The sequence below is a fragment of the Macaca thibetana genome, chromosome 7 (genome assembly GCF_024542745.1).
Source record: "Macaca thibetana thibetana isolate TM-01 chromosome 7, ASM2454274v1, whole genome shotgun sequence".
In the NCBI taxonomy this organism is placed as follows: Eukaryota; Metazoa; Chordata; class Mammalia; order Primates; family Cercopithecidae; genus Macaca; species Macaca thibetana.
The window spans coordinates 142,506,580-142,526,569 of NC_065584.1; the positions used below are offsets into that span (position 1 = coordinate 142,506,580).

The window sequence follows — 19,990 nt, forward strand, 5'->3', positions numbered from 1 at the left end:
GGAGATCTTTTTAACTTCACAAATTTTCAAGAACTCTGTACACTACAACATTCTTTTGGTATTCATTAATTCTGAAAATACAAGATCACAAAAGGTAGATAGAAGACATGTTATTTTTTCAATTTTTGGACGATGTTTGATGCACACAAGTAATCAAAGATCTCTTGCGGTAATTCTAGGGTTCCATGGTGGTCCCTGGCCCCAGGTTGCATGCATTCACAAACACTTCACTAAGGAGTTCCTAAACTTCATTAACTACTGCTTTTCTGAAAGGACTCAGTTCTTACATACTCACCGAACAAATATTTATTGAGTGTCTGTTATGCACCATGTATTCTGCTAGGACGATCTTGTTTTACACTTTAAAGGATGTAATAAATATACAAGAGATTTGAGAAGGGTTACGTGCAATAAAACCTGTGGGTTGATTACTCCCTCTCTGTTCCCAGCGTTTCAGCTTGTGATAACCACTTCACCACGTCAGCTTTTACATTGTGTCCAATAAACAGCTTGTCATGGGGTCATGGCTCAGTTGGGAACTGCCCAGCAGTCCCACTTGATATTTCTTAGAAATTACACCTCCTACTTTTCACATTTCATATCATACCCCCAAATTAAGTTGGGTTTTTTAAGATTCCTGTTTATTTATCATTTCCACATTGTTTAAAGGAGGATTATTCAGCGTAGTTTTGTATCCTGCTTTTCTTTTTTTATTCATACATAACATGTGCATATTTTGGGGGTACATGGGACATTTTAATTCATATAATGTATAAAAATCAAATCAGTGTGATTGGGTGATCCGTTGCCTTAAATATTTGTCTTTTCATTCTGCTAGAAATATTCAAATTATTTTCTTCTGGCAACTTTGAAATATACAATAGATTATTGTTAACTACAGTCATGTTACTGATCTGTCAAGCACTAGGTCTTATTTCTTCTATCAAACTGTATATTTTTACCTATTAATCAACCTTTCTTCATTCCTCTGCCGTTTCTTGACCTCTAGTAACCATCCCATCTACTCTCTGTCTTCATGAGACCCACTTTTCTAGCTCTCACATAAAAGTGAGAACATGTGATGTCTGTCTTTCTATGCCTGGCTTATTTCACTTAACATAATGACTCCAGTTCCATTCACATTGCTACAAATGACAGGATTTCCTTCTTCTTTATGGTTGAATAATGTTTTGTTGCATATATATGCCACATTTTCTTTATCCATTCATCTGGTTGGTGGGCACTTAGGTTGATTCCAAATTTTGGCTATTGTGAATAGTGCTACAGTAAACATGAGAGTGCAGATAGCTCTTCAACATACTGATTTTATTTCTTTTGGACACATGCCCAGTAGTGAAACTGCTGAATCATATGGCGGTCCTATTTTTAGTTTTCTGAGGAACCTCCTCACTATTTTCCATAGTGGCTATGCTAGTTTACATTCCCACCAACAGTGTATAAAGGTTCCTCTTTCTCTATATCCATTATTCCCTGTCTTTTTGATAAAAGCTGTTGTAACTGGGGTGAGTTGTTATCTCATTGTGGTTTTGATTCACATTTCTCTGATGATTAATGATGTCTGAGCATTTTTTTCTTATACCTGTTGGTCACTGTATGTCTTCTGAGAAATGACTACTCAGATCTCTTGCCCATTTTTAAAATCAGATTATTTGGATTTTGTTTGTTTGTTTGTTTGTTTGCTATTGAGTTGTTTCAGCTCCTTATATATTCTGGTTATTAATCCCTTATCAGATGGATAGGCCAAACTAAATTTTTTATCTTTTCCTGCTTTTACTTGAAAGCAGGGAAATTGTTTTGTTTTTTTTTTGTTTTTGTTTTTGTTTTGCCCTTGCTTAAGTTTAGATATTTTAATATATTTCATCAAATATTATTATTTCAGCACGGAATATAAAGAATTAGGGTAATCACTCTGTGGTTCTTCCCATGTATACATGTTAAATAAATTTGTATGCTTTCTCCAATTAACCTGAAAAAAAAAGTGTACTTCCCTGGTGGACATTATAGTTTTGGGGGAATTGGTACCACAAGACAAGGTGGCAGGTATATAATAAAATGGCAAAGTGCAGACGTGGTAGAGTAGGCACAGGAAGTCAATGAGGGCTTCTGTTGTCAGAGAAAGTCATATAGAGAAGGCAAAATTTCAGCTCATCATTAAGAATAGATTGGGTTTAGCTGGAGAAGGTGCAAGGAAAGGGTGTTTCTTCTGAAAGGCACAGCATAGCAGATGTGCAGAGATGAAAACAAGTGTCATCAGCTCAAAGGGCTCCAAGTGACTAGGATGTCAGCCTGGCTGATGCAGATCTGTGCTAAAGAATACTGGAAAGGAAGGTGGCTGGGAATCATCAGGTAAGGCAATGGAGAGCCCTGAGGACCAGCCTGAGGACTCTGGGCTGACATTTCCTGAGCAGTGGGGAGGTGGTGTGTGGTGCTTCACCTGGCATGGTCTCTGGATGGGGAGAGATCGGAGGTGGGGACACTGATTGGAAGCTGCACATGACAAGATATGGGAATGATGGACTATGGGTGGCCAAGGGAGAGAAAAGGAAGGAATAACAGGTATTAATAATTCCAGAATTTTTGCTCTGGGTAATCGGGAATGACTGGAGGAATTCCCACCAATCAATGTTTTGTAGGAATTCTGCCTTTCAAGTGTCTTTCTTCCTTTTCCAATGGAAGTCTTTTCCTTCTTCCATGTATGGAAACTGATAGTAAAAAAAAAAAAAAAAAAAAAAAAAAAAAAGCATTTATCTTTCTATTTTCTAGCATTGCTTTCCTACAAAAAGCACTAAAATCCTGCCAATTATGAAATGGCCTCTCTTTGGAGAGTAATCACAAATAGTCAAAACAACTTGAAGATCTTATCAGCTTCCTCCTTTCCCTCTCTCACCAAAATTAAATCCCATGACTAGGAATGAAACAGCAAATATTTCAACTAGATGTATTCTCTTATAGATGTCTTCTCTCCCCTGTTTTTATTGCCAGGCAGCGAGTTAGCAGTTAAGTTCATGGGTCTATTTTCTTAACCTATTCACCCTAAACTGGAATTTTTGAGTTTATACTAAAAACAATAATATCCTACCCTTATTGTTGCCCATTGTTGTTTAAATATTACCTTTATTCATGTTATCTCATTTGATTCTTTATGAAAAAACCGTATGATTCAAACCTGGCACATATCATTATTCCCCTTTAATATATGAGCAAGCTGAGAATGAGAAATAACATGTTCATTTACATTGCCAACAAGTGTCATCCCTGGAAATAATGTCCAGGATCTGTTACTCAATTACATCCAATATAATAGAAGCTGTTACAGAGACAAAAAGAGTTCAGCATATTATCTTGAAAATCTTCTTATAAAATTGAGAAAATCAGGCATAAATATGTAAACAGTTAAATAATATTCCATGGCTAAGAGTCGCACCAGATGGCAATAGAAGCCATGAGTCAGAAGGTTAATTACCATGTCATAATGTGATATACAAATATGGGAGGACTGTGTCCATTTCTGGGCTCTGTGTTTTAAGAGGGACACTGACAACATAGAGCTTACCCAGGTGAGACTCACTGGGAGTGCAAGGAGACACAGAGATCAAAGATGAAGGGACAAGTATCCAAACGAAGAGAGAATCCAGGGAGGGCATTATACCCCTCCACTTACTGCAATGCCTGGTATGTGAAAAGCTTATTCTCCTTGGTCCCAACAGTATGCTGGGGGCTAATGGACAGAAGTTACAGGAAAGAAGCATCCAACTTCGTGTAAGGAAGGATGCTCCAACCACAGGAACAATAAAAAGTATACAGAACAAGCTGCCTAATGTGGTAATGAGCTCCCTATCCCTAAAGGTGATCCAGTATGGGTTAGGTGAACACCGATTTAGGATGTTTTAGGGATAATACCTGTATCACATGCCTTCTGTGTGCTATCGAGTTCAGAACCAGCAAAATGGTATAACTGAGAGATGGCATGGTACAGGATTTAAGAGCACAGTCTCTGGAGCCTATATGATGCTCAGTCTTGGAACTCAACCACCATATTGTAAAGAGGCCAGGCCCCACGGAGAAACCATGTGTAAGCCCCAGCTAAGGTACCAGCAGACAGTCAACATCAACCTTGAGATGCATGAACAAGCAAGCTTTCAAATAATTCCAATGTTTCATTTTTTGAGCCACTCCATTTGATACCAAGTAGAGCAGGGATGAGATGCCCTGCCAAACCGCTCCCAAATTGCAGATTCATAAGCAAAATAAATGTTATCATTTTAAGCCACTAAGTTTGGGGGTGGTGAATTCTTCAGTGCTGGATAACTGAAATACAAAGTTTGTGTGATATTCTGAGTTACCATTGGTCTTCACATCCATTAATAGGTGCTGAGTCAACCAGAAGGTGGTGTTACCTGCAGAAAGGCAGTTGGGTGGGTTGTGCTGATGAGAGAAGAGAAGGCTTGGTGAAGCTATTGAGAGAACATGAATGAAAGATTAATGAGGAACTTTGAAGACACAGTGAAGGAGTCATTGGACACTAGATCTTCACTATGTCCATGCATTTGTCATGCCCTCCATCTCCTCTATAGTTTTGTGACTTTTCTAATTCTTCTTGAAGAGGCAGCTAGATTGAGCAAGTGCTAGGTCCTGTCAAGAAGGTAGAAGAAATCTTAAAGGTCTGTAGACCTGCTGAGGAGGAGTGGGTGGTGGACTTAGGAAGCAAGAGGACAGAATAAAATCAAAGAGACTCTCATATTACAGACCACGATACATTAGAATATCCACAATGTTAATATGGAAAGGAACCCAAGAGACTGTTTTCTAGATAAGGAAATCAAGATTAGGCACTTGGAAGGTAACTAAGTACTTACTGTAGAGTATAAACAGTACAATTGAACGTCAGAGGAGAGACACTAGGTTTGTTCAGAAAAATCTGAATGGGCGATGGACCTAAAAGTGCTCTCTAGTCCTGGTGTGGTGGCTCACACCTGTAATACCAGCACTTTGGGAGGCCGAGGCGAGTGGATCACGAAGTCAGGAGATCGAGACCATCCTGGCTAACACAGTGAAACCCCGTCTCTACTAAAAATATAAAAAATTATCCGGGCATGGTGGCGGGCGCCTGTAGTCCCAGCTACTCAGAAGACTGAGGCAGGAGAACGGCATGAACCCGGGAGGCAGAGCTTGCAGTGAGCCGAGATCGTGTCACTGCACTCCAGCCTGGGCGACAGAGACAGACCCCGGCACGAAAATTAAAAAAAAAGAAAAAAAAGAAAAAGAAATGCTTTCTAGATGGGGAGACCAGGAAAATCAAGACAGAGTGGATACGATAATGTGCTCTTTTTGAGTCTAAGAAGGGAAAGGTATGGCAGTTCTTGAAGGTGAGAGCAGGGAATCAGGATGGAACTTTTATCGTCAATACCATAAAAAACAGTTGTCTCATTTTTGGAGGAAAAAAATACACTGAACACATAGAGAATCAGAGTGGGTGACAATATTTCCAGCAAGCAGCTCATGATACATTAGAATGTCCATGATCTGCTGTCCTGGTGCTATGAATATAGGCAAGAGGAGGCAGGCAAAGGAAGAAACCAGGAGGCAGTTACCTGGCTTCCTTGTTGCTTTTCAGGCTACAGCAAATACATTTCTAAATTAAGATGCAGTGCTGGAAATCTGGGCTCCAATCCTCTGAGCAGCGTTTCTGATGAGGGTAACTGAAGTCCCCACATTGCTCCATCTCTCCTCCTATTTCCTGCAGCACACAGCATTGATTATCCTCCTAAGAAAAGCCATTTCAGCATCTAGAGTGGAAGAGGAGAGGATTAATCATAGTGAAATTTGACAAGGCAGAAGCCTCCACGGGCCCACTTGAACCATTTAAAGCTTTTATGTCCCCTCTAGACTCGCACAAGTGCATGTACATCAGGATCATAAAAGAGGGGAGACGCTTATTTAGAAAGCAATAATAGCTCAGGACTGGCCTCTCTCTTTTGTGTCTCTTCTTAGCCCCGGCTGTCTAAATCAAGTCATCTCAGCTGTCAGTATTGTTTTATTCCTCATTTTAGGAGATACTACAAAAATGTCAGTTCGCCTGGAAGTTGTGCCCAGAGCATTTAATTGGATTTAAATTAAAATGAAAGAGAGACACCAATGTGGTTTTAATTCCGGCAGTTATTATAATAGATAAGGATTCTAGGAAAAAATAATGTCAAGTCTAGGTGAAATTGTTTGGCTCCAAAATGGACCCAGGGGATTTTTTTTTTTTTTTTTTGAAAAGAGAAAGGGGACATGTTCTTGCTGTAACTGTATTTAACATTCAGTGTAGGGTGCAAAGCTCTCCACCTTTTCTCTGCTTGCTAAGACAAGCGGATGTATCTTAGAACTGGGGACTGGAAGGGACATGAAAACATCATCTACGTAATTTCCCTGCTGTCAGAGAAATCATTCTATATGTATTAAATATCTCTTGTTTGTAACTTATACTCCTCTAAATAGCTCCTGAGGGAGCTATTTAGAATTAATTCATCACAATAAAAAAATTGTCTTTGTGCAAGTTTTCATATTTTAGTTTTAGACTCTTCCATTTTCAATCCTTTATGAAAAGACACAATAGTAGGTTATTATCTTCCTGATAAAAAGCCTTCACATTGTTAATCTCTTTTTCCTAAAATATGTTTGTTTCTGAAATATTTCCTCATATGCTCTATTTTCCTGCACCTAAATAATACGTCCCTCAAGTTAATTGCTCTTCTTTAGTTATAAAATCCCAACTGGATTCCATCTAATCATCTAATAATTCCTACACTTATGCCTCCAGGACCACACTAGCTTTTTAAACCACAGCACAGTGAAAGCTGGTGGCCATTTGCTGTCTCATTTTCCTACCAAAATTGTATGCAACTGTTCTGTCTTTCCCAAGAACCGTCCCTTGCCAAGTATTTCTTTAATGGACTGTGATTAAATAGTTTTAACTGATTGTTCAATGAATATGTGGGGCCCATTAAAAAAAAAAAAAGTAGAAAACACATGGATTTAAAAAAAGAGAGGATATACAATGAAAAGTTCTCTTCCAGCCTCTGTGCCAGTCATGCGCTCCCCACAACCCTTTCGGGTCTAACCCCACTTCTGCTGCCTATGTATTCATGGAGAGAGATCATGTATATAAAAATAAATGCATGTAATGTATTTAATACAATTGGCAGCATGTTTTAGCACTGCTCTGTATCTTTTTAAAATTTTAATAATATACCTTGGGGATCTTTCCCCTTGGTACACACGAATCTCCTTTATTCTATTTTCTTTTACTTATATTTTTTTCAGTAGCCTGGCAGTCTACTGACTGGATGTACCATCATATATTTATTGCAAACCTTTCTGAATATGGATTTCATTCTCCAAAATATCTCTACCAGCTGAAGACTGTGGAAGACTCACTATCACACTTCACTGTGCAACTGTTTGCAGAATGCTTACTATCAGCACAGCACTGGGCTTGGTGCGACAGGGAATATAAGAAGCAGTGAGTTTGGCAGCCTCTGCTCCCTAGGAAACTATAGCCCCATCAGGGAGAAAATACATGAGAATAAGGGGGTCCTGATTGCCAAATCTATCCCCCTAAGATTTTCCTTTGTTTTCTTGCATATCAGACATTTTTCCTAATACATAGTACAAGTGGCCTTTCCCCTTTATTGGATATGTGTATGGTGGTTTGTGTGCCTGGTCCTGCTTTTATACTGGGAGCCACAAGAACAGGACTGTCAAACTCAAATACCTACAGAGGCCAGGAAGGTGACCTAAATGAGTGAAGGGCAGTGAAATGAGCCAGTTGGGAAGGCATAAGCTCTGTTTAAAGGGATCCCCCAGCTGCTACTGTGCTCAATTATTTCTCTGTGAATAACCAGATCTTCTGGTTGATTAAAAGGAACCAGCAGGTAACAGGTACATGGGACTTTCCTGCATTATTTCTTACAACGCATGTGGGTCTATAATTGTCTCAAAATAAAAAATTTAATTTTAAAGAAAATCAGATAATTAGATCATTGTGTGAAATTTCCTGATTTATAAATGTAGGCAAAATCTGAGCATTGTGCAGGCACAGCAAAACTCATCTATCTGTAAGCCAAATGCAGCCTTGGGTCCACCATTTTGTTCTCTGCGTATAGCTGAATCATTATAATTTGATTTGTATAAAACCCAAGGCAACCCAATGCACGAGTTTGTTTTAAAAATACTTGCTACTGCGAGTTTCCGTTACTTCTGACACTAGCCATCCTCACTTACTTGTTGAGTTTCTCTCTCATTCCAGGTCCTTGGATGCGGGTCTGTTGCCCAAGCTATTCTCAGTCGGGGAAGTTTTGGAGGGATCATCACGATCAATGTCGGATTTTCAATGGCAGTTGCAATGGCCATTTATGTGACTGGCGGTGTCTCTGGTAAGCAGTAGAAATAATGAATGCCGCTATTAATTCAACCACTCCAATGTGCCAGCACAGTGCTGGGTGCTTCACATACCTTAATTTATTTATATCTTAAAAATCCTGCAAAAGTGTGTATCGGATCCTATTTTTATAGATAAAATTAAATTTTTATAGATAAAATTAAAATCACCAACCACTGGTAAGTAACTTATGCAAAGGCAACATTTAACAAGAGACAGAAATGGGGGTTAGAGCTCATAAAGGATTCATTCCTAAGTCTGGCTGCTGCATCTTATTCTCCACCAGTCAACAGGATTTTTTACTTGCTCTAGCCCACATTTGGAATCCAACTCCCAGATACCCTGTGAATAGCTCAGTGAAGGTCACTCCAACAGAGGCAAGTCCTGGACCTTTATCTATAGCAAACAGGAAGAGTCTGGGTCTCTTGCAAAATGGATGGTGCTTTCATGGACATGCAGATCTGATCTATAAGGTCTTAGTCTAATCCTGCCCTGAGGAGTAAACTGATTAGAAGCCATTCACATGGTTCTCAGAAACAAAATGAAATGATGATAATTTAATGCAGTCTAGGGACTTAGAAGTGACTGTGGAAATGATCTGGTTACCAAAGACACTCAGAATCTTTCAGCAGCCTGGTGTGGGTCCTAAGAGCATTGAGTCAAGACTTGGTGATAAGAGAAGAAAGTGAACTGAGAAACTATGCATGCTGAGCACTCTGCTAAATGCCAGACTGCCTTTATCTCCCTCTCCTTTACAACAGCACTCTGAGGCGGGTATTACTATCTCCATTCTACAGAGAAATCCCTACTGAGAGGGAGTCAGTAAATAACTGGAAGCCCTGCGGCTGGTAAAGAGGCAGAGCGAAGATTTGTCCCAGGTTCACATGATCTGTGTGACAGTGAAGCACACATACTCATTTTTTGTTTGTTTGTTTGTTTGTTTTGTTTTGTTTTGTTTTAGAAAGAGTCTCGCTTTTTTCCCTCAGGCTGGAACACAATGGCTCAATCTTGGCTCACTGCAACCTACACCTCCCGGATTCAAGCGATTCTCCTGCCTCAGCCTCCCGAGTAGCTGGGATTACAGGCATGCACCACCACACCTGGCTAATTATTTTGTATTTTTAGTAGAGACAGGGTTTCACCATGTTGGCCATGCTGGTCTCGAACTCCTGACCTCAGGTGATCCACCTGCCTCAGCCTCCCAGAGCGCTGGGATTACAAGTGTAAGCCACTGCACTCTGCCTATTTTTTGTTTTTTAAGACAGAGTCTCATTCTGTTGCCCAGGCTGGAGTGTGGTGGTGGGATTACAGCTCACTGCAGCCTTGACCTCCCAGGCTCAAGCAATTCTACCTTCGGCCACCTCAGTCTTCCGAGTAGCTAGGACTACAGGCACGAGCCACTACAGCCAGCTAATTTTTGTATTTTTTGTAAAGACCAAGTCTTGCCATGTTGCCCAGGCTGGTCTTGAACTCCTGGACTCAAGTGATCCACTTGCCTCAGCCTCCCAAAGTGCTAGGATTACAGGGATGAGCCACCACACCCAGCCAACACATTCCCATTCTTACACAGCATTTCCAATGCTCTATTATGAGACGGGCATTACAAGCAGGTTAGTTGGGCAGAGGATCCTGCAGTTAAGCTGACTGGCCTGGTACCAAACACTACCTTTGTAGCACTGAAGAACAATTGCTTAGACTCCCTGGGAGCTCCTTGGGCTGTGCACCTGGAATGGCCATTGATGGGCTAGCACCCTTTCCATATCACAGCCAGACTCAGATCCAAAGGCGGTCCAGGTTATGACAGAGTCCCACTCTGTTGCCCAGACTGAACTGTGGTGGTGGGATTACAGCTCACTGTAGCCTTGACCTCCCAGACTCCTATATATGGGATTTGCTAGCATGCACAGTGTCTTCATTCAAACTCTTGTCCAGCTTTTGCTGTGATCCCAGCACTGTACTGCTTACCTCAAGGCAAACTCCAAGAAGGGCACAAGAAAAACCAGGGGACTGCCCTAAATATGCCAAGGCTTAACTGCTTCCCCTATAAGCTCCCACTGCGTTCACCAGGAAATGTAGATGTAGCCATATTTTCAGCCATTTTTTAGGTAGAGACATGGTTTTGGAGTATTTGGCCTGCGTTAACACCCTGAACTGAACATCAAGTAGATACTTAGAATTAGTTGGCCCCAGACCCTACCACTGTTGTTAACACCTGTCACCACTGCAATCCATATCTGTTTGTGTCCATTGATATACCTGGGGATTTCTGCAGTCACTGTAGGAGGGAAAAAGGGAAAGAACCAGCAGGAAGAAGGAGTGAAGAAATGGTGTGAAGTCTTCTGTAGCCCCTAAACTGGGGTTGAGTCCCTATAGTTAGAAGAGTAAGGGCCAAAACTGATGGGACTTCTTTCAGCAGAAGCTGTGCTTCTGGGTGAGAGTCAGGACCTGACCAAAATGTTTATGAGCAACTATGAGACCCTAAAATACAAATAGAGTGGTGTCTGAGACTGGCTGGAAAATGGTAACATTGGCTTGGAAAGGCAGTCCTTACCATTCTATCTCTGGAATCTAGCACAGTTCAGGCTCCTTGAGAACTGGTGGCTTTGGGAACATTTTGGGAACATGCAGCACAACACACTGGCCCATCATGACGTCTGTGTGGACAACAGCATCAGTATCAGCTTCAGCAGATGCAGGAATAGGAGAGGATTGTGTGTGTGAGGTGACTTTCTCATTGTCGCTGCAGCTAACATACTGGTTTGTGGGCACATACTGGTTTGTAAGATCTGCTTGAAAATTCCAAAAGTAACCAATTTATACTGGGCATAAATATAAATGGGATCCCATTTTGTGGTCGCCGACTAGTGAGGTCAGCAGATATTTGCCTTTTAAATATAAAACATCACCTTATTGTAAAGAAGTTACAGCATCCTGCTCCCCTGGGAATGTTCCAGTCAAATCCAGTCAATCAGAGGTCATAATACCCTAATTATGTAGCATCCTGCACAAAGCATTTAGGCTAGTGGTAATTGCTCTTGATGTAGCATTTTATGACTAAAATAAACTCATTGAAAAAGCAAATAGCCTTGTTTTCACAACAAATAAAATATAGGGTTATCTTGATCACAGGATTGTGTATGGGTGGTGAGAAGGAGAGGATTTGCATAGAATAGAACATTGAAGGGGTTCCCTCTGCTCACCTAAGACTTTCACCTTGTGCCCTGTGGGCTCCAGCTGTGCCCGCAGGCCCTTTATGTGAATAATTTGATTGTCCCGGCAAGCTTGGCAAAGCCAAGAGTTGAGTGCACTGACTCTAGTTCTCATGTTCTTTCCAATACACTGCTCTGCCTTGTCCTTGTGATAAGCTGGGGTGACCACTCATCTCTACAGGGAGAAGTTTCTAGCAGCCACTTGGCCTCTAACCAGAGGCATCAGGGTGCCACTTGTCCACCTCTCTTTCTGAACCTTTCTGCCTCCTTTCCAGCCCTTTTCCTCATTGCTTTGCAAAGCACCCTTCCAGACATACCCTTTTTGATCCCCAAGCAACTTTTTTTCCTCTGTAGATCTCTGTAGTCTGAGCTATCTAAATAAGGCCTCTGATTATTTCTTCAACCTTTTTTTTTTTTTTTTAATGGAGTCTCACTCTGTCACCAGGCTGGAGTGCAGTGGCACAATCTCAGAGCATTGCAACCTCTGCCTCCCAGGTTCAAGCTATTCTTCTGCCTCAGCCTTCCAAGTAGCTGGGACTACAGGTGTGTGCCACCACGCCCAGTTAATTTTTGTATTTTCATTAGAGACAAGGTTTCACTATGCTGGCCAGGATGATCTTGATTTCTTGACCTCGTAATCCGCTCTCCTTGGCCTCCCAAAGTGCTGAGATTACAAGCGTGAGCCACCACGCCCAGCCTATTTCTTCAGCTTTTATATTGAACACCTACTAAATGCCTTGCATCATGTGAGGTCCAAGGTAAATAATAGTTCCAGGCTCAGGATGCTTAGAAGGAGCTAACAAACAGAAACATACTTATGGGAAATTTTATTTTGGAAGAGGAAATTGTTAAACAAAGAAATAGACGAAACTCAAGGGAGTTGGATTGGAGGTGATCCCTTACGGCGCCCTTGTTCTATTTTTTTTTTTTTTTTTTTTTTTTTTTTTTTTTTTGGTCACGCAGGTTGGAGTGCGGTGGCACAATCTCTGCTCACTGCAACTTCCATCTCCTGGGTTCAAGCAATTCTCCTGCCTCTGTCTCCTGAGTAGCTGGGATTACAGGTGCGAGCCACCATGCCCAGCTAATTTTTTTTTTTTTTTTTTTGAGACAGAATTTCGCTCTTGTTGCCCAGGCTGGAGTGCAGTGTCACCATCTTGGCTCACTGCAACCTTCACCTCTGGGTTCAAGCAATTCTCCCATCTCATCCTCCTGAGTAGTTGAGAATACAGGCACCTGCCACCACACCCACTTAATTTTTTCTATTTTTAGTAGAGACGGGGTTTCACCACGTTGGGCAGGCTGGTCTCAAACTCCTGACCTCGTGATACAACCACTTCGGCCTCCCAAAGTGCTGGTATTACAGGCATGAGCCACTGCGCCTAGCCCCCGCCCCTTTTCCTTTCACAATGGCTACTGCCAGGCAGCTGGAGGCAGCTACTCCGCAGCAAGCTTCTGGGAGAAGAGGAACTTCCCACTGCCCTGTGTGTCCCCTCCTCCCTCCTAACCCCTGTTTCTAGCCTTCCCTGGTAAGGTGTACTGCTAGTCTCCAGAATTGTGGCTCTCCTGGGTTGAAAAGGAAAACTCAACAGTTGAAGTGTTTATAATGCTTTAGGAAATCATCTGTGCTTCAATACACTGGCATTTTGTCACTCACAGTAGCCACTGAGTGGCAGGGGCAGGTGAAGAAAGGACCCTTGTGGCTTAGCCAGCAGCCAGAATCCCCCCACCCACTGCAAGTCCACTTTGCCCTGTAGACTTGGAAAAAGCATAGCTTTCTCCACAGGGAGTGGTAGAGGCTTCTAGAAACAAGTGCACCTTTTGGTTCTGTGTAGGATCAGCAGCATCATCGTCACCACCATAGTCTCTCCTTTGTTTACAACTAAGTCCACAGCCTGAAAGTCCACATCTCAATGTGGTGTCTCTGATTCCCCCTCCACACAAAATGTCATCTGTCTTCCTCAAATGAACATCTGTTTTCACTAGGAAGTGAGCCTATATGCTCAGACAATTTTTAAAAATCTTTATTTATTTTTCTGCCCACAAAAGCAGAGAAGCCTTTATAAACACGGTGACGATGGTCTGGAAGTGGTATAGCAGAGAACATAGGCTCTAGAATTCAGATAAACCTGAATTTGAATCCTGGTTCTTCCACTTACTGACCATGTAGCCTTAAGAAACTTCCTTTCCATCCATGCCTCAGTTTTCTCATCTATTAACTGGAGTAGTACCCATCTCATTGGGTTCTTAAGAGGATCAAATGCACCTACTATCCCTACAATAGTATCCGGCAAGTATTTGATAAATGCTGCTCTTGTTGTTACTAGCAAACCCAGCTGGAGATGTTAGAGACCAACCACAGAGCAAACTCTCCATTTGATTTTATGGCTGGATGCAAGTCAAGGAAGCTGATTTCTCTAGCTGGAGCTTGGCTTGGGCTCAGGAAAGGGTTGCTACATTTCTGTGTAGGACAGAAATGCATTGTTTATGCAGAGGAACTGAGAACTAGCCACTCAAACTCTGTGACTACCTCAAAATCAACTATGCCCCCACCCTCAGCAACCCGCGGTCATTTTCCCTTAAAGATAGATCTCTTTTGAGCTTGTTTTTATGTCCTCTGGTCATGGCCTGAGAAATTGCTAGATATAGATTTAAATCCTATACATATATTGGATAAGCATACTGACTTTTGAAAGATATTGAAGTTAATAGCTACATCAATCTGTTTGGGGTGATTGCTTTATAAACAGAGGGATACAACCCTATTAATAAAGAGCCACTTGAGCACATCAAGTTTCTTTTTATACCTGACTCTCTTTTCATTAAGATAAACATTCTGAACAGTTATCCAAGGATGCCATGAAAATGATCAGTCTTCCCTCTCTCCCTGCTCAGATACACACACTCTCTCTGTTTCATGTGCATACACACCCCTGTTTCTCCTCCCAGGCAGTAGTTCTCTACCTAGAAGACTGAATTCCACCTGAGATCTCTAGATGGTTTTCTGTATATTCTTCATCTTGACCTGCCTTCTCACTTCTCCAATCTTCCCTTCTTTGCAGGTGGCCACATCAATCCAGCTGTGTCTTTTGCAATGTGTCTCTTTGGACGGATGAAATGGTTCAAATTGCCATTTTATGTGGGAGCCCAGTTCTTGGGAGCCTTTGTGGGGGCCGCAACCCTCTTTGGCATTTACTATGGTGAGTAAAGTCCCTGAGTCTTATGATTAGGAAGAGCTGGGCATAATTTGAAAGTCAGAATTCGTTGGTAGGCACAGGTGAGAAAAAGCAAGGACAGGAAGCATTCTACAAGTGACTGGAAGTTCTAAATTTGAGAAAATGAGGCCACATTACCGTTCCAGCAAATTCATGAATCCTCTTGATGAAAATGGTCATATCTTAAATGGGGAGCAGAACTTAAAGGAAGCCTGTCTTTGTGCCAAGCCAGCACTACAACATGAACATCCATACAACAAGCAATAGGCCAGTGGCTTCCCCACTGCTGTCTCTGATTTGGCTGGGAAAGGAGGTGTTTTCTGGTGGCAAAGGTGTGACCAGTAAGTATTGAGAGAAGGACTCCGGGATGATGTCTTTGAAGGAAGAGACACAGCAGAGATGTGGGCTGGGTGGGAGCCTCATTGTCCTTCTATCAAACAGCCAGGGCTTCCACTCTGCAACAGTCCTTGGGAAAAACACAGTACTGGTGATAGAAGACCAGACTTTAGTTCTAGCTGTTCAGTAAATACCTGTGTGACTTAAATAAGTCATCTGATCTGACTAGCCTCAGTTTCCTCCTCTGGAAAATGAGAAAATTGAATTACATGACTCTCGAGGCCTTTCAAACTAAAACACCTTGGTGTTCCCATGAAATCAACTGTTAAAGCAGCTCCTTCCTTCTAACCCAAGGTAAGACTTAATACATTATGACTCCCAAACTGAAGGCCTTAGGAAGTCATGGAGGACTGGGTGTGTGGTGGCTCATGCCTGTAATCCCAACACTTTGGGAGGCAGAAGCGGGAGGATCATTTGAGCCCAGGAGTTCAAGACCAGCCTGGGCAACATAGGGATAGCTTGTCTCTTCAAAAAAAAAAAAAAAAAAATTAAAAATAAGCCAGGTGTGGTAACTCACATCTGTAGTCCCAGCTACTCAGGAGGCTGAGGTGAGAAGATTGCTTGAGCCCAGATCAAGGCTGCAGTGAGCCAGGATCACGCCATTGCACTCCAGCCTGGGCAGCAGAGAGAAACCCTGTCTCCAAAAAAAAAAAGAAAAAAGGAAAAAAAAAAAGAAAAAGAGAAATAGGTTATAGAAAGGGACTTTTCCCCATAGAGTGTCTCTCTGAGAATTAGAGTCTAAAAGGGCTAAAAGGGAATTCAAGGCCACACGGGAAATTCAGAGCCCATTGCTGTGGCAAGAATGGCCTGGGGTCAGTGCTGGCTGTGGCAGTGGCTGCCATACCCCTAGCTCTAAGGGCATCTTCAGTCTACTGCAACACCCTTAAATTCTGGAGTGGTATTAGGGGTTACTGAGAGCTCTCTGGGAATTACAAATTCTTCCTAGAGCAAGACCAAGCCCTGCTTTGGCTTTCAGTTGACTTTGAAAAGTCCCAGAATTCCCCCAAAAGAGAATTCATTCCCAGGACCCTACTGAAGAAGAATTTGTCCAAGTTTGGAGTGGGCCATTCAGAGAGGCCAAGGGCCTTCTTCCTTTGACCCTCCATCCTGGGATTCACCTGGTCATCTCTAAAACTATCATTCCTTGGAAGTAGAGAGAGACAAATGACACGGCCATACCAAGCTCAACCTGAGTGACTGGTTGTTTAGCAGAAGGCTTGTCATAGGCCTCCTTCAGCTCTTCCCAGAGAACACTAATGTGCTGGAGCTTTGTCTTTCACAGATGGACTTATGTCCTTTGCTGGTGGAAAACTGCTGATCGTGGGAGAAAATGCAACAGCACACATTTTTGCAACATACCCAGCTCCGTATCTATCTCTGGCGAATGCATTTGCAGATCAAGTAAGTGTAGATTCAACAAAGACTTAACTTTGGTGAAAAGATATGATCTTATAAGGGAAATGCACTGGAGAATTAGAGACCACTCAGAAAGGAAAGATTGTATTTCCAACGGCAGAGGTTGCTGGGCATAACCCAAGCTTTCTTGATAATCGTTTTACCTTTGCAGGAAGCTGATACCACCAGAAAAGTTTTCTCCTTCCTCTTTAATACATACACTTGTTCCCATTAGTTGAGATCCAGAAAAGAATGAATGACTAAATGTTTCAACCCCTGTAGGCACGAATGGAGTTCACTTCACTATTGTCTCTTTTGAACATGTGGTCTAAGTGTGGAGGCCACAAGAGAAGACATTTCTATTTCAAATCAAAGACTGTGAAGGGTGGTAGCTGAGCCTAAGGTATCACCAGTCCTCTCCGTCTCACCGTGTACATAGGTTTATTTATTTAAACTCTCAAGGTGGCTAGAAGTATCTCTGCCTTATTGACATTTAAACAAGCTTCTGGCACCCAAGCATACTGTGGTGCAACCAATAGCACACCTATTTGGTCAGCTTGTGGCAGGACTAACATTGTCAACTCAAAAGACTTTTCTTCTCTTACTGTGTCCCAAGAAGGCTGCTGGTCATCTTGGTCAGCACACTGAAAGGAAGGCTATGTTTTTCAGTATCTCTAAGTTCTGCTTCTATGATCAGGATTTATACAGTGGAGCAGATCAGAATGGGCATGTGTATAAAATGGATCTTCCAGTTCATCATCTATGCCCATCTCCATTCAATGTATGGATGAAAAACTATGCCCTCATGTCCTTAGCTTTTTTACTTTCCACTTTCATCAATCAATCAAACAGGCAACAAGCGTTTATTGAAAACTCACTATGTGCTTGACCCTGTGTCTGGAGCTTGAAAGACTGACAAGTAAATGTGAGTTGTAAAGATCCAAGATGCAGAGTCTGAATGCTTGAATTAAAATAGCTGTTCTGCCTCCAACTTCCTGCATGGCTTCAGAAAAGTACTGAACTTTTTGGGTCACAAGTTTTTCACTTGTAAAATGGGGATAATATGAGCCTTCATGAAGTTACTTATGAGGATAAAAAGAAAAATATGAGAAAAATGCATTATAAACAGTATCTGCCCAGAAATTTAGAATCTAGTTGAAGAGCATTGAACAAGGAAACAATGCAAAATAAGATATAATTAGATAGGGCTGGGCATGGTGGTTCACATCTTAATCCCTGCATTTTGGGAGGCCAAGCTGGACAAGTCACTTGAGCCCAGGAGTTCACTACCAGCCCGGGCAACATGGTAAAACCCTGTCTCTACCAAAAATACAAAAATTAGCCAGGTGTGGTGGTGCTTACCTGTAGTCCCAGCTACTTGGGAGGCTGAGGTGGGAGGATAGCTTGCACCCAGGAGCTGGAGGCTACAGTGAGCTATGTTCGCACCACTACACTTCAGCCTGGGCAAAAAAAAGAAGAAAATAAAAGAAAAAATATATAATTAGATAAGAAACTGGAGTATAAGGGCCATATTATAATAGAAATTTGAAGCAGAGAGTATAGAAGAGCTACAACAATTTTAGTTATTTTGGTGGTGTTCTCTAAATTTTGTTTGTTTGTTTGTTTTGAGACTGAGCCTGTTGCCCCAGGCTGGAGTGCAATGGCATGATCTCAGCTCACTGCAACCCCTGCCTCCCAGGTTCAAGCAATTCTTCTGCCTCAGCCTTCTAAGTAGCTGGGATTACCAGTGTGAGCCACCACTCCTGGCTAATTTTTGTATTTTTAGTAGACACAGGGTTTCACCATGTTGGCCAGACTGGTCTCGAACTCCCGACCTCATAATCTGCCTGCCTCAGTCTCCCAAAGCTGTATCTTGATCAATGTTGACCTGCATACCACATCCTGAGCTTTCTTCATTGTGTCCTTGTCTCAGAGTGAGTTTGCAATTTCTCTAAGGTCTGTGATTTCTAAGTCCATTATTGTGTACATAGTCAAGTAGAAAAAGCAAATATTAGAAAACCCTGATGCTGTAACCATCAGCAAACTCTGAAGGCTCTCTGTATTCCTTAGGCTTTGGAGAGAGTTCCAAAAATTACCAGTTATCAGTCAGTCAACACCCAACAGAGTTCTTGGTCATCATGACCATATTTTGGGGTCACCTTATCTCAAGATTACTAAATTGCTTAGCTCTAAATATTGTCCAAACATGTTCCTTGGTTTAGTTAGTAATCAATCACTTATTCACCCAATAACTATTTACTGGGCACCTACTTAGCCATATACAGCTCTATGCTCTTTCTTCTTCAATGAGTTCAGAGCCTGATGCTCAGTCTAAGAAGTAAACAGATATTCTTTTGCAGAGTGACAAGGACAGTGATAGAAGTAAAGTTAGAATGTCATGGAAGCCCACAGGCGGGAGGTTTTACTCTGCAAGAAAGAGTTGGAGAAGGCTTTCCACAGAAGAGTGCTCTTGGGGGAACATGTGTCTTTTAATATTAAAAATTAGTTTAACATTATTATTTTGGAAAGCAGATGAAATGATAATGAACTTAAACTTTAAAATCAGTTGCCTGGTTCCCATCCTGATTCTTCCTCTTATAAGTTTGACATTGGACAAGTGTCTTAACCTTGTTCTACTGCAGTTTTCTTACCTATAAACTGAGAATAATAACAGGATTTACCTCACAGCATTACTATGAAGTTTTTATTTTATTTTATTTTATTTATGTATTTATGTATTTATTTATTTGAGATGGAATCTCACTCTGTCGCCCAGGCTGGAGTGCAGTGGCGCAATCTCGGCTCACTGCAAACTCTGCCTCCCAGGTTCATGCCATTCTCCTGCCTCAGCCTCCCAAGTAGCTGGGACTACAGGCTCCCGTCACCATGCCTGGCTAATTTTTTGTATTTTTAGTAGAGACGGGGTTTCACCACGTTAGCCAGGATGGTGTCGATCTCTTGACCTCGTGATCCGCCTGCCTCGGCCTCCCAAAATGCTGGGATTACAGGCGTGAGCCACCGCACCTGGCCCCTACTATGAAGTTTTAATGAGATAAAGCATATAAAGTACCTAGCATGTAATAAATATTCAATAAATAATGGCTATCATTTAACTGTTAAACAGTAGTTTGGGAAATAAATAACATAGAAACCAGCTATAATTGGCCAATTCAGAATACCTATTACCATTTTTGTTTATTGTCTTAAAATTTTTCTTTTATGTGTGTTTTTAAGTAGAGTCAACCCTACATATCCGTGTATTCTGCATCCATGGATTCAACCAACCGTGGGTCACAAATATTTTTAAAATTGCATGTGTATTGGACATGTACAGA

At 41.7% G+C, this 19,990-nt stretch overlaps 1 protein-coding gene across 2 annotated transcripts in view; it reads left to right on the forward strand.

The window, feature by feature from the left end:
* Positions 1–19,990, forward strand: part of AQP9 (aquaporin 9) — a 48,684-nt gene that overhangs the window by 20,549 nt on the left and 8,145 nt on the right. For both annotated transcript variants that reach the window (XM_050796838.1, XM_050796839.1), the window contains exons 2-4: positions 8,312–8,438; positions 14,712–14,849; positions 16,543–16,661. In XM_050796838.1, coding sequence (XP_050652795.1) covers positions 8,312–8,438; positions 14,712–14,849; positions 16,543–16,661 — 384 coding nt within the window. The remainder of the gene's footprint in view (positions 1–8,311; positions 8,439–14,711; positions 14,850–16,542; positions 16,662–19,990) is intronic.